The 22,509-nt window shown below is 36.4% G+C and overlaps 1 protein-coding gene across 1 annotated transcript in view; it reads left to right on the forward strand.

Moving 5' to 3' along the window:
- Positions 1 to 22,509, forward strand: part of LOC129943537 (aldose reductase-related protein 2) — a 34,348-nt gene that overhangs the window by 11,177 nt on the left and 662 nt on the right. Inside the window, exons 2-4 of the mRNA XM_056053054.1 lie at positions 21,830 to 22,010; positions 22,083 to 22,270; positions 22,335 to 22,451. Of these exons, the coding sequence (XP_055909029.1) occupies positions 21,830 to 22,010; positions 22,083 to 22,270; positions 22,335 to 22,451 (486 nt within the window). The remainder of the gene's footprint in view (positions 1 to 21,829; positions 22,011 to 22,082; positions 22,271 to 22,334; positions 22,452 to 22,509) is intronic.

Raw genomic sequence — 22,509 nt, forward strand, 5'->3', positions numbered from 1 at the left:
TTGGTTTTCCGCAATGGCAACTTCATGTACTACTTTTGGTACTAAGGATCTTTTAGCTAAAAATCGCTCAGCCTCTCGCGCTTTATTTCTGAGCTCTTCAAGGCTCTTTACATTCGCAGCCAACAAGATTTCACCGAGTTTATCCTTAGTGTTGTTTCGAATAACGTTTATCATCTTCTTTTCGTCAAACGGTTCCATTAATCGGTCGTTGAGACCCGCTACAGCATGGTAAAAATCATCGAATGACTCCTTAGGACCTTGCCTTCGTGTAAGCAAACGCATATATATTTCGACATCACTTTCGAGTCTACCGAACTCCTTGTTCATTGCCGTTTTGACGTCACTAAATTTTGCATTAGGGTTTCTTTTAAGATATGCCCAAAACCATTTGTTTGGCCTACTTCCGGATGAGAGCAAAATTTGAAAATTTGCCATCATCTGTTCATCTGTATAACCAGAGGATTTTTGCATACGTTTGACTTTGAACAAAAATTCGGAAACATTTTCAGACCCATCATAGTTGATATTCCACCGATCAAGCCTACATCTATCTGGCGTGCTAAGCGAAGACGATGCTGCAATTGATTGCCTTGGCTCCGAGGTAAGAACTTCCGGCCCTCTATCAGCGTTTATCGAAAACGGATTAATATTCCTTGAATTATTTTTTTCTTGTTGATTGATACCAATCGACTCCAACTTTGCTATGACGTTATTCATAAAAACATTTAACGTCTGCATGAGCCTAACCTGATTACCAGTTATCGATGACTCTATGCGATCCAACAATTCATTTGTTTCATCTACTCTAATTGCATTATGGTTAGTGCCACCGCTTTCAGGAGCTTCACCTTCGGCTGTATCTTGTACCCTACCACCAATGTCAACATTTTCGTTTTCACTGTTCATGGTAGATGTTAAATCAGAAACAATTGAGTTAATATCTTCAGAAAAACTAAAAGTATTATTAAGATCAAAACGATCGATCGTATTTCTAAATCTTTGATGGAACTCCTCAAATTTAGCTTCGGTATACAAACTGACTTCCTGAAGTTTCTCTTGGAAAGACTTTCTTCTCTGTTTGCTCATACCTCACCCAGAATCTACCGAGTATACCCCTTCAATACGAAAAAAAAACTTCCGCTACTGACTCTTTGAATCCGAGAAAAAAAACTCAAGATCAATGAATTAATCAGTTCGAAAACCCTCACCAGAAAAGGACACTCGAACTCTATTATGGTCCTAATGCAGGTTGAACTAGGAAAATTAAAAAAAAATAAAAACTATCTATTTAAAAGTCTAAACCAAAGAAAATGCAATTTGCTTTGTGTGCTCAAAAATGTAAATAAAAAAAATGTACCTAATAGTAAAAGTATTAAACAAAAAAATATAATTCAAAAACTTGAGTATCAAAAAAAACGTTCAAATTCAAAATTATTTTCAAAGATAAAAAAATATATGTATGTATGTACATATGTACCTCTGTAATTCAATTAAAAGTAATTGTAATTCTATACTGTTTATATTTTTGACTATAGTTCACAAAATCAACCCTTTTTCCAACAGGATGTTTAATATTAAACTAAATTTTAAAAATGATATCTCAACAAAAAAAATCAAATTGAAAATCAACTATAAGTTTTTGAGACGATAAGGAAAATTTCATAAGGATACGTGACCAAATTCAACACGAACATCCAGCTCCAAACCTGAAATTCTTGTTCGAACTTACCATCAAATATAATATTTAAAAGAAAAATAATTCAAAAATGTTTTCAAAATATATAAAAAAAATGTATTATGTTATTATATTAAGAAAATTTAAAAACTTCAAAATGATTGATTATTATTAAATATTGTGTTTATTTTCAAAATGTATCTTCATAAAAAAAATAAAGGGATGAGAATCTTATAAAAGAAATACACAGGAAAAGAAATGATAAAAACGGAAAAGAAGCCGTGTTCTGCGAGCCAGATAATAAAACAAAATTAAAATAAACTACTTTAACTATTGTTAAAAAAAGGACTTGAGAAAAAAAATGTAATTCTGAGTTTCAGAACTCCAATGACGAATCACTGACTTCATCCTTGAAGGACTCTGAAACTCTCCGAAAATAAATGACTGCTGGAAGGACCTCCGAATACGCCTCTCCATAGACGGGTCTCTTCCGAGCATTAAGATTTGTTTAAAGTGTGTGCCACTTGTCTTGCTATTTGAGTTCCTTATCAAGAATACTCAAAGACTTAAACACTTGATTCACATCACTTTTTAATAAAAAGAAAATTTTGATTATGTCTCACTTATGGCAACGCGGAACCAAATACCTTATATCCAGTAACCGGGACTCACAAAATCAACATAATCAAATTCGAATTTAAATGAAAAAAAAATATAAAGAATGTTAATAAATTATTTTAAAATTATAAAAAAAAACTAAATGAATTGGCTCAAAATAACTCTTTAGCCACTCTATCTTCAGAATTCAGATAGAGGGCTCCACGTTGCGGGCGCCATTTGTAACGAGCCGCTTTGCCTGTTTGGGGTCGTGACTGGCTTAATTGAACCCGTAGCTCAGCGGTTTTGAAGGTTCTTCGACCCAGGACTCATCACAAAAATAAGGCCAGTCTAGCATCCCGGTGGTAGTGATGCGCGAGATATTTATCATAACCCTCCCTACCTGGTTGTCTTCCTCGCTAAGAACAACCCCATTCCTCGGCTTCTTTTCCTTATCACTTCTTCCCCATTTTCCCCTTACTCTCTCATCCCTTTAGAAAAAATTTAAGCCATCATCTTCATGATTTAAGGCTTCATAAAAATTCCATCGCTTTTCTTTTTAAATAACAAATTATTTTATTTAGATAATTAAATTTTAAAAGGCTATAAACTGTATATATATATGTTTATATGCATGTAGCAAAATTTAAATTTTTAATTTACACAAAAATTAATTTAATACTTTAAATCTTGTATTTAATTTTTAATAACAAAATAAAGTGGCAATCATACGCAAATCAACCAAAATCTATCATTGATTCGATAAGAATCGTCTTCGATTTTATTACCAAAAATTGGATCTTCAAGATCTCTTTTCTTCTTGTTCTTTTAAACTTTATTTCAACTCCCCTTTATGCGGAACCCCCCCTTTGTTTGAAGTTATATATATACGAACGTATATCTTCCTTTTTTTTTTATTTTAATTCGTATATATGTAAAAAAAGGAAACATAAACGACTTACCCCGTTCTTCTGCTGTAGTGGCCACTGCTGCTGGAAGGCTGGGTCGACGAATGGTAATTAAGGTGCATATATGTACGTATAAATATTATTCACTTTAACTAACTTCAAACAAACTATGTAAACTAATTTTATATTACGTTTCGCGGAACGTATCAAATCAAAAAAATTTCGTAATTGATTAATGATAATGATGTTACCACAAATTTAATTTACTAGTTAAGAAAATTTTTTAATTTTAAAACAAAAAAAAAATTAACTTTTAAAAAAACACTATATGTATTATATTCATCGGCTTCGAACAGCGTTAAGTTTAATTGTGGGGTTTTGTGTCGGCGCCTAGACACTCTAGGCTACCGGGCCTCTATAGCTTGGGGTGTGCTGAATGCTGATTGTAAGTCTGGCCACGCAATCCTGTTGGTTCTTTGTCATTCGACATATATATATGTATCTTATCCTTCAGGATACCTTTTGGGAGCTTGATAAAAAAATGAATACTTTTAAATCTAAGCACAAAGAACAGAATCTTATATGTATATAGTTCTATATATGCATCTACGTGCATACCTATATTACATACATATATATCTAATTGCAAATAAAATCGACATTTTACCTTGGTGGTTGGATAATTATTTCCTTTTCAGTTTCTCGAACACTGATTGTAATTTAAAAAAATAAACGTAAAAAACAATTGCCTTTTTTTTTGGCAAAGATAATTGGAATAGTTAAATTGTTGGTCGGATTCACTTTAAGTCATATGACTGTGGGCTTTTTATAAGAGGAGTTTCCTCTCCGGCTATTATATTTTGAAAAGGTCTAGGCTTCCTAGCCAACCTGCGGACTACCCATTTTCATATATTAGAGAAAAAGCTCCTATCCCGTTGATGGTTCTCCACTTCACCAACACACGAATCCCAGTTTGATCTCACGTTTCTGAATCAGCGCGGATTGGTCTCTTTTTGAAAAGTGGAAATGTTGCTTCTTAGAAAATCTACTCAACCTAAGCTTCCTAACCAACATTTCCACTTTACCGCCTCCGTATCTGCAACGATTGCTACCAACTATTAAGTGTTGGCTTCTTTTTGTTGCATACTTTAGGGATACCCGGTTTCGGTTATTTTGAAAATGAGCTTGTAGGTAACAAGCCATGGAAACTGCCTGCCCCCTCACCACAGTGCGGGAAAAGAAGAAACCATATTGGTGGGCTGCTGAACTAGATATACTCAGGAGAGGTTGTAGAAGGCTTTTCAATCGAGCAAAAAAGACTAGACATCCCTAAGATTGGGATTCCTATAAAGAATCTCTCAAAAAGTATAAACTAGAATTGAGAATAGCCAAAAGATCCTCATGGAGATCCTTCTGTAACTCAATAGAAGAATCCGCGGAGGCATCAAGGATAAGGAAGATTCTCTCCACAAATCCAACCATGCCTAGTTGTCTTAAAAACTCAGATGGTACATGGACTAACTCTTGCGAAGAAACGCTAAACCTGCTATTAGACACCCAATTCCCAGATAGCTCCCAATCCTTTAATACAACATACAGTCCTGGGTCGGGTATTAACTTAATTTTTCCTCAAGGTCTGGTTACAAAAGAAAAATTGACATGGGCTCTGAATAGTTTCAAACCTTACAAATCTCCAGGTCCAGATCAAATCATACCAGCTGAGCTACAATATACCATTGATATAACTTCGCCCATCATTGAGATGATCTTTAAAAGTTGTATAAATCTGGTCTATATACCTCAGCACTGGAGAGATGTAAAGGTAGTTTTCATTCCCAAGGCGGGCAAATGCTCGCATGTCAACCCTAAGGACCTAAGACCTATTAGCCTATCATCTTTCATTCTCAAAACTCTGGAACGATTGATCGATATCCATATACGTAACAACATTGAGAAGAGACTATCAATGTCTCAGCATGCTTACTGCAAAGGGAAATCGGTAGAAACAGCCTTGCACACTCTGGTAAGAACTATCGAATACTCCATAGAGAAAAAGGAATATACTATGGTGGCCTTCTTGGATATTGAGGGCGCTTTCAACAACGTTGACACATCCGCTATCACTTCTGCTATGACGACCTTAAACGTCGAATACTCAATCTGTGAGTTGATTAATCTAATGCTAAAAAGCAGGATCATCAACTCTAGTTTGGGAGATTTTTGCACAAAAAGGTCTGTCAGTAGAGGCACTCCGCAAGGTGGTGTTCTGTCCCCTCTCCTGTGGAACATAGTGGTTAACCAACTACTAATATCCCTTGAGAGGGATGGCTACAGAGTGGTTGCGTATGCCGATGATGTTACTATCGCTGTCACAGGGGAACATCCTAATACACTGAGAGACCTTCTCCAAAATGCACTCAATATGCTCACTAGATGGGCTGATAACTGCGGACTTTGTATTAATCCTCAAAAAAACAGACCTCGTCCTTTTCACACGGAAATACAAGATCCCAGTATTTGTACCTCCTTCATTAAAAGGTATACTACTAATTTTTACCAATGAAGCCACATATCTTGGACTGATATTGGACAAAAAATTAAGTTGGAAATCTAATATACAGGAAAGAGTTAGAAAAGCTACAGCAGCTCTTTTCCTTTGCAAGAAAGCGATAGGAAGCAAATAGGGTTTTCAACCTCGCATAACCTTTTGGCTATACACATCGGTCATCCGACCAATACTTATGTACGGGGTTGCAGTATGGTGGACTGCACTGGAGAAAGTCACATACTGCGACATACTCAGCAGAGTTCAGCACACTGCATGTCTCTGCATAAGCGGGGCATTGAGAACCACACCCTCAGCAGCGTTAGACACTCTCCTTCATCTAACACCCCTCGACATCTTCAGTAAACAAGTGGCAGCGAGTACAGCGATAAGACTCGACGCCTCATCTCAATGGACCAACAACAATGTGGGGCACTCCATCATTTTGAACCTCTTTGGTTCTATACCAAAGTACATAGACTACACTATATACCTAAACCCCTATTTGGAAAAAACTTCCAGGTATCCATTCTATCCAGAGATGAATGGGAAGACAAAAAACTCCTGGATAACAAAAGTATTCATTTTTATACAGATGGATCTAAGACAAATGAGGGAGTTGGTAGTGGTGTGTACTCAGAAAAGCTTAATCTAAGCATCTCATTCCGCCTCCCTAATCATTGTAGCGTCTTTCAAGCGGAAATTTTAGCAATCAAAGAGGTTCTCTCCTGGCTAAGAGAAAACGTGATATCAACTTCTGATATCCGCATCTTCTCTGACAGTCAGGCTGCTATCAAATCCCTTGACGGTGTCTCGACCAAATCTTTAACGGCCCTCGATTGTCGATCGTCTCTTATGGAGCTGGCGCAGCAATTTAACATTCACCTCTGTTGGGTGCCGGGCCACAGAGACATCACAGGAAATTGTAGATCCGATGAACTCGCTAAAAATGGAACCGTCATACCTATTTCACCTGAAAGGGAGAAGATAGGTATACCGATAGCTACATGTAAACTTATGCTAAAAGAAACAGCTTTTGCGATAGCAAATTCTAGGTGGCACAGCTTACCAACATGCGCAGCCACAAAACTCATATGGCCTTCACTGGACCTAAAGCGCTCTAAAGACTTGTTATCTCAAAGCAGACTTCATATTAGCTCCCTAATAGGTGTCCTTACGGGATACTGTCTTATAGGCAGACACGCAATACGACTTGGCATAGCCTCAAATGACTTCTGTAGGAGCTGCATGGACGAAGAAGAAAAGGAAACAATCTTGCCCTGCTCTTTCACTCAGACGCAAACTTCATCTGGGGGACTACTCTTTTGATAATCCCAGTGAACTAGCTAAAAAGGATATTAAATATCTTCTTCGCTTTATAAAAAGCTCAAAATGGTTCGACTAGTTAGAAGTAATTCTCTAGATTCATGTGGTATCACAATGGGCCTTTCTCTTGGCCTAAGTGTGTGGATTCTAAATCCGCACCCACGTTAACCTAACCTAACCTAACCTCTAGCGTTTTTGGTTCGTAAGATATTTAGGGTTAACCAAAATGTTCACCTTTTTTCAAACTGCTATGGTAAAAAACCACCCACTCAATTTTCTTGAGAGCCCTTTCTGCATCTTTCTGCCTTATTATCTGTATAACAAAATTTATTTGAAGTCGATATCTCTTCTGGTTCTTGAGCTATGGACGTCGAAAAAACGTCACGAACGTACAGGCGTACGAACGTACGTACACACGCACGCACAGACATCTTTCTAAAAATCTTTTATTTCGGCTATAGGGACTTTAAAACGTCGAAAAATGTGAAAATTTTTAATTCGACAAATCGGATCTATTACAATAACTTCCTATGGGAAGTTAATAAGGCTAATTTCCCTGGTGGACAATATGACGCTATTTTTTTCTACCCCACAAACTTATTTAAAAGATTAAGATGTTCTTAATCCGAATTTTAAATTTGTCTATCACATCAGGTTTTTAAAATATGGGGCTTTCAAAATAATAAAACAACCAAAAACGTTTTTTTTACTCATTCAACTCATTCAACTAATTGTGATGATTTTACTTACTTACTTAAGGTGGCGCTAAAGTAATGTGTGAACTAGGGCCTCACCCAACAAACTTCTCCATCTAGCTCGGTTCCTAGTTAGATGTCTCCAGTTTCGCGCTCCAAGTTGGGTGAGGTCACCTTCCACTTGTGCGCGCCACCTGATCCGCGGTCTTCCTCTACTGCGCTGTCACGTGGGTGTGGATTCGAAGACTTTCCGGGCCGGAGAAATTTTTTCCATGTGCTCTACGTGACCCAGCTATCTTAATCGTTGGACTTTTACCCTTCTGGCTAAGTCTACGTCGCTGTACAGCCCGTACAGCTCGTCGTTCCATCTTCTCCTCCACTCCCCTTCGATGCATACGGGACCGTAGATCACACGGAGAACTGTTCTCTCGAACCGACCCAAGGTGCTTTCATCCGCTTTTGTTATAGTCCATGCTTCTGCACCGTCTAGCAGGACGAGGATGATTAGGGTCTTACACTTTGGTCCTATGGGAGAAGACTTTTCCACTCAATTGCTTTCTTAGCCCAAAGAAACAGCGGTTAGAAAGAGATATTCTTCGTTTGATCTTTGCGCAGGTGTTGTTTTCTGCGTTTACAGCGGAGCCTAGGTAGACGAAGTCCTTGACTACCTCAAAGTTACGTCTGTCGATGGTGACGTTTTGACCAAGACGTCGGTGTTGTATGTCCTTTCTTGACGACAGCATGTACTTTCTTTTGCCCTCATTAACCGTTAAACCCATTTTTGCCGCCTCTGCCTCAATACTCACAAAATCCCCATTGGCATCACGCTGAGTTCCTCCGATTATGTCAATCGGAACAGACTTTTGAAAGATAGTGCCTCTAGTGTTAACGTGTGTGAGCTCTGCACTATTCTTTCAAGCACGATGTTAAAAAAATAGCATGACAGGTCTAAAACCTTTTTTGAAATCGAAAGGTTCTGTTAAGTTTTTTCCAACCTTTATGGAGCAGCATGAATTCTCCATGGTCATCCTGCACAAACGGACGAATTTGGCAGGGATGACAAAACTAGACATGGCTCGATACAGCTCGTCCCTGTAGATGCTGTCATACCAGGTCTTGAAATCGATAAAAAGATGGTTTTTTCCTGTATCTGCCGTAATGTGAATATTTGATCGACTGTGGCCCTTCCTGGTATAAAACCACACTGATAAGGACCTATCAAGTTGTTGACGATGGGCTTTAGACGTTAACATATTACGGCAGAGAAGATTTTATAGGCTATGTTACGAAGACTGATTCCTCTATAGTTGGTGCAGTTTAGAGGGTCTCCTTTTTCAGGATCGGGCAAACAATACTGAGGTTCCATTCATCACGCATGCTTTCTTCCGACCATATTTACAGATAAGTTGATGCATGCTCCTAACCAACTTATCTCCAGCTGCTTTAAAGAGCTCGGCATTCAAGCCATCCGCTCCAGCGGCTTTATTAGACTTCAACTTAGATATTGCAATCTTTACTTGGTCTAGGTCGGAAGGACGGGATTGTTGGCTTTCGTCGTCTATGTTGAATGGATCATCCTGCCTGACAGTGGAATTCAATTCGTCGTCGCCGTTATACAGTCTGCAGAAGTGGTCCTTCCATATCCTCAGCATTGACTGCGGTTCCACTTTAATGTTTCCACTTTCGTCTTTGCAGCCTTCGGTTCTAGCTTTATGTACCTGTGAATTTCGTTTCACTTGTTCATAAAACTTTCGAACTTCATTCCTGCTTTTGAACCCCTCAACATCTTCGACCGCACGTTTCTCATGCTCTCTCTTTTTCCTTCTGAGAAGTCGGCGTTCCTCTCGCCTCTTCTGCTCATAGAGCTCATAGAGCAGCTCTCGTCCTTTTATGCAACGCCGCTTTGCGTGCCTGTTGTTTGGCTGCATTTGCCTGCCGACATTCCTCATCAAACCAGGGCTTCTTTGTTGGTGGCTATTTGAAACCCAGCACATCAGAGGCGGCTTCTCTGATCGCATCTTGGCAATGTTGCCACTGGTTTGTGTTGGCGGCAGAGAAGTTCGAGAGAGGTTACTTGTTACTCGGTCGGAAAAGAATTTGGCGATCTCTGGCGATTGTCGCCGTTCGAGGTTGAACCTTCTCCCATCACCTTCCTGCTTTGCCTTGGTTCTGGAATTTCGAAGTGCTACCTTGGCTACAACGAGGTAGTGGTCCGAGTCGATGTTAGCTCCTCGGAAAGTTCGTACATCCATAATGCTGGAAGCGTGTCTGGCGTCGATCGCAATATGGTTAATCTGGTTGACTGGAAACTGATATCTTGGCATCAATTTTTTTTTTAAACCTAGAATCGTCCTAAACTCCCAACCCTAAAATAGCTTTAGGATATTTATTGAAGCTTGCTAAGTCTATTAACATGAAAAGTTAAACATATCTTAACTTTAAAACTTAAAAACTAAGGGTGTGTAATCGTCATCCAATAAATGTCTTTAAGGACCTGACCTTCAAAGTTCGTGTATAGCTTTTATTTCTATTACAGCTCAGTAATAATCGTGCCCTATTAATCGACTTTTAATTATAAGTCCTTTGTTAACGAACATACCACAATCTTAAATTGAAATTGATTCTTTCCTAGCATACAACCATCACACTCATAAATATTTAAAAGTAGTCCTTTTCAAATCGTAATTGTTTTATAATTACAACGGTAAAGTATATATGTAATTAAAATCGTTTTATACATCATTTGGAATGCACATGCAATTAAATTTAGGCGTTCGTTTAACACTGCAATGTTAATACATATTTTATGTTTAGTTGTTTACTAAAGTCGAACAATGGGTCTTGTAAATACAAAATAAATGTAAGCCTTTTTAAGAAGAAGCTAAAACTAGTTTACCAAAACTTAAACTATGTTTTAAACTTTGTTCTATGTGAATAAAATAGAGATTGAGCTAAATAGTCTTATCTGGAAAATTCTAGAATACTTTCACGATCTAAGCTTTAGTTTATTTATTCACATATATTTCGGTTTAAGTAACTTGAGCATAATCTGATAAATAGACCGGAAAATGAAGCAAGAGGATTTTGCGTCTTTTGTATGCTACTGCTGTTAACTTGAATTACAAAAAATATAGTTTATTGAAATGTCGGCATCAGAAGATGAACTATGGAAATTTTATTCCTCCCTGGATTCGGAAATGTTCAATCAACGGAGTTTTTAATTAAACCCCTAACTAAAATCAAGGTTCACTATGATATCTTAACAAATCTGCATTCTCGAAGTCAAAATTTTCAATGAGGGGGAAAGAATTTTGAACTTTTTGTAACTTTTTTCTGAACGTTATATTGAACAAAACTATTTTTACAATCAAGAAACTTCATTTCAAAAATATACATAAGTTCAAAAATTCTCTTAAAATTAAAATCCAAACATGAGTAAAGAGTCTGCCGTGAAAAGTAATCAGATCTTAAAATATACCAAGTTCTAAATGCACGAAGGCATAATATTGATTAATTTTGTAATCTTTATATATATATAAGAAAGTCGTGTTAGTTACACCACTTATAACTCAAGAACGGCAGAACAGATTTGGCTGAAAATTGGTAAGGAGGTAGCTTAGAGCCAGGAGACGGACATAGGATACTTTTTATCCCGTTCGACAGCGTTCCCGTGTGACTTGACATGAAACGTCAGTCACTATAAAATTGGTATAACAAAAAAGAATCAGACTTGGAATAACAAAACGCAAATGACACCTATGTAATTGACGTAAAATGACAGCTATGTAATGACGTATGGATGACAATTTGATATTTGTAAGAAATCAATATTAAAACTATTTCTATTAAATAAATAATTGAGAAGTGGATTGAAGTGAAGTGAAGTTTAATTAAAAGTGAAGTAAAGTTTAATTAATAATGCCGCGACCAGCCTGAAGCTCTGGACCGTACACTTAGGAATTTTAGAACTGAGTAACATCCAATGAGAGGTGTTGTGATACTGTTTGCAGGTATAAAATCGTCGTTTCTGTAGACTTCTGTCAAACTTTAAAGATTGACCTTAAATATGCGCGTACATTTGGGTGGTGATAGTAATGCAGCACAATTTTCAAGAACTCTTTTGGATATAGAAAATGGAAATATTTTAAATAATGATGGTGAAGTACTAATAGAACCAACATTTGCTACTAGCGTAACTAGACAAGATGAATTAAAAGCTAATGTTTACCCGTCGCCCAAATTTCAGAAAAAACGGATGACTGGTAACGCGAACGAGTGATTTTAGAACCTAAAAACGATTCTGTTCCAAGCATAAATCATATAATTCTTTCAATGTTTGAAGCCCATCAACAAACTTATCTTTCTATTGATAATCTGACTGATCAAGATGATGCTATTGATATTCCAATCGATTTTTTGAATTCTTAGAATACATTAAAACTTCCTTGGCATAAACTAGACTTGAAAATTGCGGCTCCAATAATACTTATGAGGAATTAAATGCACCGAAATTATGCAATGGTACTACATTACGGATAGTAACTATGCAGGGGAAAGCGATTGAAGCTAAAATTCTTTCCGGTTCAGCTCAAGGCCAAAGCGTTTTCATTCCCAGGATACTGATGATTACTAACGAATGCCCTATAAAGCTTTGTTTTCCTATGTCTGTCAATAAGGCACGGACACTGAGGGTTGCAGGCATTTATATCACAAATCGCTGTTTTACCCACGGACAATTTTATGTTGCTTGCTTCCGTGTCAGCTCGGCAAAAAATCTGTATGCTTACAAAAAAGTATTTTAACCATAATAGAAATATGTATAGAGATACTTTATAAAAATTATTAAATAAAAAAGGTACAATATAAGAAAATAGTAGTTTTTCATCCTAATTTTTTTATATAAAATAGTTGAATACCTCCCGGGTGAAGTCGGGTAAACCAGCTAGTATAACATGAAAATAAAGTTAACCATGACCTTTCATGAAAAATAAACAAGGTGTTCCATTAAGGATGGTCTAAACCGAAAATTGAGGTAGGCGAGGTCATGATTTTTAAAAAGTTGTTTATTCTGAATCATCAGGTTTTTGAATAACAGCTGTTTTAATGAAATTTTGTAAACACGGGCTTACACTTGTTTGTATTACAAATCTTTTGAATGCACTTTCACTTTTTAAAAAGGTTTGAATTTTTCAAAGATAAGTAGAGATGTTTTCAAACCAGACAAATATAGAACAATTTTCTTAAAACTATTTTAATTTCTTCACTTTGGTGGTTTTAATTATTTTTGGCAAATAGTAAGTGTTTTTCAAAATGTCATTAAAAATGCCGTTACTCGTAAATCGTTATGATTCGGTATAAACAAGCTATCCAATTTTAAATGGTCCCGACCTGGCCTAGCATTACATTCAGGTTGTACCATTTTTGGCGGAACACTCTGCATGTTTATTAACTTCCCATAGGCAGTTATTGTAATGGATCCGATTTATTGAGCTAAAAATATTGACATTTCAAGGTCTTTAGAATCGAAATAGAAGATTGTTAGAAAGATTTCTCAAGAAAATTGAGTGGGTGTTTTTTTACCATAGACATTTTTTAAAAAATTGATTTTTGACTCAAATATCTTTTCAAAACTTTAGGATATTGGCTTTAATTTACTTTTATCTTTCAAAAAATATTGTTGTTAACATTCAATAAAATTTTGAAAAAAATCGAATTAACAATTTTCTTACAAAAAATAAATCTCTAAAAAAAAACAATACTAAAACTTGGTAAAAATTTACGTTCGACTCAAATAGCTTTTCAAATTTCAGTAATTTTTATATAAAAATCCGTTTTTTCATAAAAAAATAAAATCTACAAAAAATAGTACGCAAATTTGCTAAAAATACATATAGACAAAATTTTAAGCAAGACAAATCGACAAACGGGATGGGAAGTTATCAGTGTGGGTCGCATCCCAGCCTCTTTTTTAAATTTGTATTTGCCTCAAATTTTATTGTTCTACATGATATTTAAACGATTACAACAACATAAAAAGTGGGCTCATAACGCGCTTTCTGAATGCACCTATAGACGAGTCAATCTAACTCAAAAACCAGCCTAACCTAGAACTAATTGCAATACAATTTGTGTGAATGAGGTCTTATTGTAAATTTTCCGTAGAACACGATGCCGAAAAGTCTACCTCTGTACACGGTCCCATTATTCTACTTTATAGTGTATACCTCCTTATATGAACATATGGGGTATCATTTTATATGTTTTTAAGTACGGGTAATTCAAAAATTACATCAAAAATTGGTTCCGATGAAAATTTTTCCAAAATACACTGAACAAAATAATTTTTTTTATATTTTTTAAATTTTTTTTTTTTTATTTTGATTGGTTTTATATTTTTTTGTATTTTTATATATTTTTTTAAACTGAATTGTAAATGATTAAAATCCTGAAACTATTTATAAAAGCTGAACGAACAGGTAATTGGAACTTACATCTGGCAATGGTTAGGGAGATGCTAAATTTTTTTGCAGCATGAGGCCATAATTCATATCCAAGTTCTGCTGGACTGTACTATGAGAGAATGGTTGAGCTTGAACTTGAAGCTCCCAATGTTCACACGGCATTTATGAATGGTGTTCATATTGTCCGAAGGAGTAATAGGTTTTGGGGTTTCCTTTCAACTGATCTGATAATCGAACAAGTTCTAATGAAAAACATAAAAGGATTTGGCGGAATGACACATGGGAAAGGCATGACAGAACAGCAGCAACTTGTTTGGGTTATGTCGCGTCCCATTTGCGCCCATTTAAATGAATGCATGCAGGAGTTTACTTCAGTGAAACATTAATCGAATGAGCAACATAAAACAATGACAAGTTCAAGAATTGCACGTGATAAAGACGATACCCAAAAAGTTCTGGCTTATGTAGAACAACTCAACGTTTTAGAAAAAGACATAAATCTACGTAATATTGTCACGGGAGTTAATTATAGCAATGATTTTAATCCTGAACGTGCCAAAGAAATCAGAAAACTAATACTTGATGAGATGACAGACAAAAGAGCCTCCGAGTTCACTTTCAGAAAAATCAAACAAGTGAAGCCAATAAAATCAATCTGTACAATTAAAAGACGAAACATTTGTGATTGAACCTGAACTTTTGTTTCAGCGCCTGTTGCTTTGTGCACAAACTAATGGCGTGAACTTACAGGAGGTGTTTTGTTATGAGCTTTACTCATACCCAGCTAGTTTTTTTGATAAGCACGGCCTTATGAGGTATCCGGGAAGTCATAGCTTGCTAATTATATCAACGAGCAAGTATCAGAAGTTTCTAGTATTCCCAGAGATATAAATTATTTCATTGATGGTGGTTGGCTACTACATCGCCTTCCTTGGAGTCAGAATCAGACCTTTCATGAAATTCTTTGTGCTTATGAGAGATATGTGCTAGTAAAGAAGCCTTCATTGTTCTGTTATCGGAAAAGTTACAAGAAGCTGGATGTAAAACAAAACAATCTCATAGTGACGCAGACGTCATGATCGTTATGGAGGACACTGATCTTCTTATACTACTCCTTCATCATTTTCAAAATAAACTTTTATGATATTTTCCTTTGCCCAGAACCCAAGAAATCTTCTAAAAGCATTACTGTATATGATATAAAAAAAATAGCAAATACTTTAGGCGATGACGTCTGTTCTAACATCTTATTTGCTCATGCTGTATTAGGATGTGATACTTATACCTCTAAACCATTTGGAATAGGCAAAAGTGATTCCATAAAATTGCTTAAAAAATCAAGCAGTTTTAAAGAAAGTGCTGCAGTATTCCAAACATCACAGAAATCAATAGAAGAAATTGAAATTGCTGGTCTTAATGCCATTATAACGTTGTTTGGAGGAAAAACAGGGCACAACACACTACATGATATGAGGTTTCGTACTTTCACTTTCAAGGCAACAAAATCAACAATATATGTTAATCCGGAAGTCTTGCCTTCAACAGAGGATGCCTGCAAATTTCATTCATTCAGAGTTTATCACCAAGTGCAGCAGTGGATGGGTATTCATCTGGATCCACTACAGTGGGGATTTCAATGGAAGCACGGGCACCAGATTACCATTTAAAATTTGTGAAATGTGGCTGTATCAAAACTAAATGTGCAACTCTGCAGTGTACATACAATGATGAGCACAGATGCAGGCACAGATTGTCAGGAATAAAGCTCCTGCAATTCCATTGAAGTGGACATGAATGATGATTAAAAGTAGGTATTATTATTTGTTTGGCTTATGACTTTTTTATGTTTTTTGTTTTATATGCTTTATGAATTCAGTTTAAAAAAATATATAAAAGATACAAAAAAATATAAAACCAATCAAAATAAAAAAAAAAATTTTAAAAATATAAAAAAAATTATTTTGTTCAGTGTATTTTTGAAAAATTTTCATCGGAACCAATTTTTGATGTAATTTTGTAATTCCCCGTACTTAAAAACATATAAAATGATACCCCATATGGACATATAAGGAGGTATACACTATAAAGTAGAACAATGGGACGCCATTTTGAAAAAAAACGCCATATTTGGAAATCCGCGCCGTGTACAGAGGTAGACTTTTCGGCATCGTGTTCTACGGAAAATTTACAATAAGACCTCATTCACACAAATTGTATTGCAATTAGTTCTAGGTTCATCCTTAATTTGACTCGTCTACTAGTAGATTATATATCTACTTACATTATTAATGTTCTTTATTCTACAACCCTTTAAAGTATAAATGAAGTTGGTACCAAGCCCCTTAAATCGAAAGTCCCGATTTTCCGATTTTTTTACTTTGTACTACAAGGTCCGCCTTAAGGCGAAATTTCAAGATCCCGCGATGTCGCGAAGTGCTTCATATTTTATTTATTTAAAAAGTTACTTAATGTTTTTTAAGATTTTTGAAGTACTGTATTTTAAAGTGCGTCCAGACCAAACACACATTTTTGAAACATTTAAAAAATGTTAAGAAAAACTATTCTAAAACAAAGGAAAAGTTCTGAAATGTGTATAAAATGTTTCTGTTTCATATTCTAAATGGACTTAGTATTTTTCTATTAAAAGGTTGTAGTGCCAGAACTTGACTTTGCACCACCATGCATTTTGAAATTTCAACCATAACACTTATCTCATATATAGACTTAAAGCACCTCATCAAAAAAACTTTCGAGTCAAACGATTCTCTGTGCCCAACTTGAGTTTAAAAAGTGAAACTTGTACAATCATAATATATTCCATACTCAATTATAATTTACTTTCAAAGATTTATAGATTCCTACATATACATATGTTTGTACATACATATTTACAATAAAATGTTGAATTAATAATTAAAATTATTTTCTGTTTCAAGCAATACGAAAAAGCATTTTTTTTAACGTCTGCATTGATAAGAAAAAAATTATAATCATATGAGACAAGGTCTTTGTTATTGAACCATTATATAGGAGGGTGTTGGCATATTGCATCCGATAACATTGTCTAGTTATGCTCTTTTTGGAATCTGACCGTCTGCGTCTGCTGATACAACAACTTGCAATAAAATAATGGGGAAAGTAGGTTTTCTTTAAGTCAGATGAGCACCAAAATAAACTTAATGGGCAGGTTCAGGCAACACAAGGGACATCATTTCCAGTCTACTTAATTCTTTGAACCTACATTTTGACCAACAAAACAAGCTAGTTTTTCAAGTGTCAAATTCAGAACATTACTTCGCAAACCTTTACTTTAAGTTCATAGTACAAAAAGTACCTAACAATTATTGTCTACACAACACTCCTCAGGCAAGGTACAAGTCCATCTTGATTTGTATTTAGTAGTGTAAAGAAATATTTCTTATTTCGTTTCCAAATTGTCAAGAAAACAAATAAATCATAGAGTAATAAAGTTCGGCTTTTAGTTGAATGAAAAAACATGATCAACTGTCATTTTGATAGAAGTAAACTTGACTTAAAAGTTAGAGAGATTTTTCTTGACTAACTTTCCAGTCAACTTTCCATTGAAGTTGCCTTGATTAAAAAGTAATTTTTTGGCAGCTGGCCAATCAAATACTAGAAACTTGTCTTACTTACAAGTCCCTTATGTCGTCTGAACCTGCCCATTTACCGATGGAGGCAATTGACATTTACATTACACTACTCAATAATGCACTGAATAATGCATATTATCTAGTGCATTGGAAGACCGCTGTTATTCATCCTCTCCAGAAAAAGGAAAAGTACAACTCCATTCCATCAAAACTTCGGTCCATAAGTCTTCTTCCGAGCATAAGCAAAGTTTTCGAAAAGATCATCAATAGAGCTCTGACTAAGTAGGTACGCTGCGGACAACAAAATAATTCCGGATATATAAGTCGGGTTCAAGGCGGGTCATGACAAAATTCATGCTACGTCTATACTCGTTTCTAATATCCAATGAAATAAATCAAAACAACTATGCATAGGTGCTGTTCAGGTTGATTTGGAAAAGGCCTTTGACATCGTTCAATCTCGTGTTGGATAGGATATTTTGGATAGGTGGTTTTTAAGATACCTTGTTGAACGAGTTGGATAGCTGTATTGAAATAGCTGTCAAGAAATAAAAACAACTTTCAACTGGAGGTAAACCTAGCAAATTGGTCATCTACAAACGAGCACAAAATAAAAATAAAAATAAAAAAAATAGATCATAATTTCCTTTTAAGATTCGGAGGCAAATAGCTTCTTCATCGTCTTTATGTACAGAAAATCCTCAAATACAACTTCAACTAACATTTTGTACCTTTTCGTTTACCAGCCAATGCAAAAAGCTGAAATCAATTTTCAAGTTCCCTGAAATTAAACCATGCGTTGAATCAGCTGTTCTATCAGATACCCCAGAAATTATTGGACACCTTTGGATTCCTTTTTTGACAACTCAGCTGTTTTTGATCAGCTGTTATTTTACACGTAAAACACTAACAAAAAGATATCCGAATACCCTATCTGTCTGAGATTGAACGCAGCCATTGTTGTATATACTTTATGATATGCTTAACGGTGAAAAGTTTGTTGTCAAAAGTTGCACTATAACTTCTACCACAATATTCTTAATTAACAATGGTTTTCAACAGGGAGCGTTGAATTCGCCGATTCTCTTCAGCATTTACACCAGCGATCTGATAGGTAGTCTTACAAAGGCAATTGCGTACGCCGACGATCTAACTGCGTACAGAACGGCCCGAAAGGTTGAGGTTATTAGAATTCTCTTGCAGCATAATTTCGACAAGCGATATTGCGACGACTGTAAACTAAAAGTAAATGTCCAGAAGTCGGAGACGATTCTGTTCCGGACTCCGTTGGCTAGGGCCACGAGGGATACGTGCAAGAATTGGCGCAAGATGGTCATTCTTGATCTTCACGGGCGAGCAAAAGTGTAGTAAAGTACCTCGGTATCTGGTTAGATCAGTATTTATAATTCGACAAACATATAAATGGTGCTCTGAGGGACAGAGGAGCCTTCGCCCTGACGAAACGGCTGTTTTACAGCAGTCGGCTTGGCCCCATAGTTAAGTTAATTTGCTACATGGCCAATGACAATTTGTATGTCTTCGACCAACAATTTAATTTTCGGGGCGTTCTATCTGAACGACGAGTATTTTGAAAGTGCACGCTTGAGCGGCTTCATTCCACCAGAGACATTCCTCTTTTTAAACAAATGCGGTCTGATACAGGATAGATTGGCAGTTCCGCTAATCTACCACGTCAGACGACGAACCGTGGATAGGCGACTCTTGTATAATCGGGACGTCATGGTACAAGGCAGGGCAGAGCTCCTTCGTGAGGGTTAGGCAGGTGAACAAGTTCTGGTGGCTTCAATCGGCACTTGATAGCGGGTAGTCGGGAAAGGGTTTTAAGCCTTGGAATTAAGGATGGAATTAATAATAAAAGACCTCTTTTTATACTCATCTGAATTCGGTGTACAACGGTGTTCCAGGCGGTGATATCATTATCGTCATGGGGACTTTAATGCCAAAATTCGTCCTGATAACGTAGGCCTAGAACGAGTTATGGGTAGGCATGGCTGAGGTCAACGTAACGAAAATGGTGATATCCTTGTTGACTTCTGCAACGCTTGTCAACTTGTGATGGGGGGTTCTTTATTTCCGCACGAGACCTGCCACAAAATAAGCTGGGAATCTCCTGATGGTCGAACCAAAAATCAAATCGATCACTTCATTATACAGCAGAAATGGAGGAAGTCGCTCAGAGGGTATAGCAAGGAGACCAAAATTAAACACAAGCGTTCAAAATGACCCTAATGTCCGTCGTAACTTCGTCACCACACATCGAACATACAAAGTACTGGCTTATCGGTAGATGCTTTGTGGGGCCAAATTAAAAGCGCTTATATTGAAGCTGGAACTGAAACTTTACCAAAAGGACAAGAGCTAGAGATTCCTGGATACCCCAAGGCACCTGGGACAAAATCACATATCGAAAAACATTTAAAATTAGAATCAATTCCGAAAGTGATGCTCAACGGAAATTGATTCTACGTAACGAGTATAGAGCATCTCATAAGACAGTGCAGCTGTGTGTGAGACGTGACAAGAGGGCAAGGGTGGACAAACTTGAGGAAAATGCGATACATGCTGCAGAAGAGGGGACCCAAGGGAGCTGTATAAAATCACTAAGGACATTGTCGGACAGCGTAGTAGCACTAACACTAACCATCCCGTGTTAGATTTGAACCTTTTAGTGACGTTAGAAGATCAGCTACAAAGATGGAAGGAGCACTTTTGTTCGGAGCTTAATGATGCAGAATTGAATCCACAATTGAACAACATGCGCAGATTTTCTAGGGGTATAGACACCAGTTCCCCAACAAGTGCAGAGATACATAAGTAATGCGATACATCTTATAAAGAAACACAAAGCCGCTGGACTTGATAGTATTCCCTCAGAATTCCTAAAAGCAAACCCTGAGGCAGCTTCCCGGATTTTGCTTAAACTCGTGCAGGCTGTCTGGGAGAGTGAAACTAACCCAAAATTATTGCTACGTACCAAGTTCAAACTCTTCTAAGCCATCGTCTAATCAGTGCTGTTATATGTTTGAGAAAACATGGAAATGCTCTGCCAATATCTCTAGCAGACTACAAGCTTTCGTTAACCGTTGTCTGTGCTCTATTCTGAAGATCTGGTGGCCGCAAACCATTTTTAGCGTTGAGCTGTGGAATAGAACCGGACAGAAAAAATTGGACATAGACATCATGCAGCGAAAATGGCCTATTAGGTCATACACTGAGGAAACCTGACCACAATATAGTAAAACAATCCGTCCAATGCAATCCTCAGGGTAATAGACGCGTTGGAAGGCCAAAGACAACTTGGAGGTCATCAGTTTTAAAGGAGGCCACAGGTTGATTGCGGTGAATCGGGATAGGTGGAAGGATCTTGTTGCTTCCCTATGCTTCAGGAGAAGTTAAAGCGCTGCTGTACTTGCATCCGGACAACATACATATATTATATATCAATAAAAATGAATACAAAAAAAGTGCGTTGGACTGTCATGCCAGAGGTCTTGGGTTCGATCCCTGCCTATGCCATCAAAAGTTTTTTTCACGGGTGCTGCCTCTTGCGAGGAATTGACTAATTCCCCAAAAGTAATTCTTGTCATGGAAAGTGCTTTCTCAAATTAAAAACTGTAGGTCTCCTCCATCTCTGACAACAGTACTCACCCACAGGAAGGAATGGTTGAAAGTTGTAAGGTACTAGGCCCTTGTTTTCCACGGACTTTTGTGCAAATTAATTTATTTATCGATAGTGTTCAAAATTAATTTATAAAAAAGCCTATAGTAATTAATAACCCTATCGTATTGACCTTAAAATATTAACATATATTTTACCAACATAAATACATCCATATGAAGATACCTTAGACCTGAGACACGCTACTCACTGTCATACCCGATCATAACTATTTGTAACTTTTAATTGTATTTAAAATATTATTTGTGACATTACTGTTACTACAAAATCAAACACTCAAAATAAATAATAATTAACTGACTTAATTGCAGGCACCCGAAAATGAAGTCGAAGAAGCACTTAATTTAGCCCTTGAAGCAGGATATCGCCATATTGACTGCGCACCCGTTTACTTAAATGAAAAAGTTATCGGAAGAGTTCTTAAATCATGGATTGATTCCGGAAAACTCACCCGAGAAGAATTATTCATCACCACCAAGTTACCACCCCCAGGTAAGTTATAACATTTGTTAATTTTTTAATTATAAAACAATGCATACAAACAAAAACATTTAAATATTTAAGCTCTCAAAGCTGAGGTAGTGGAACACGTTCTAAAAAATTCACTGGCAGATCTTCAACTCTCATATGTTGATTTATATTTGGTTCATGTACCTTTTGGAATTATGTTCGATGCGGCAAAAAGTGAATTTGTTAGAGATGAAAATGGTGTTGTTATGGATTTGACCACTGACCATTTAGCCATTTGGAAGGTAAATTAAAGTAAATTTTAGTCAATTTTAAGAAAGTTTAACAAACGAAATATTTGAACTATAGAGCATGGAAGCAGTATTAGAAAAAGGACTTACCAAATCAATTGGCCTCTCGAACTTTAACAAGAATCAAATTCAACGAATACTAGATAACTGTAAGGTTCCACCAGCTAACCTTCAGGTAACACATTTTACCAACTAATCGTTAGCTACATAATTTCACTAAACATACAAATTTC

This window comes from Eupeodes corollae, chromosome 1, assembly GCF_945859685.1.
Source record: "Eupeodes corollae chromosome 1, idEupCoro1.1, whole genome shotgun sequence".
NCBI classification, from domain to species: Eukaryota; Metazoa; Arthropoda; class Insecta; order Diptera; family Syrphidae; genus Eupeodes; species Eupeodes corollae.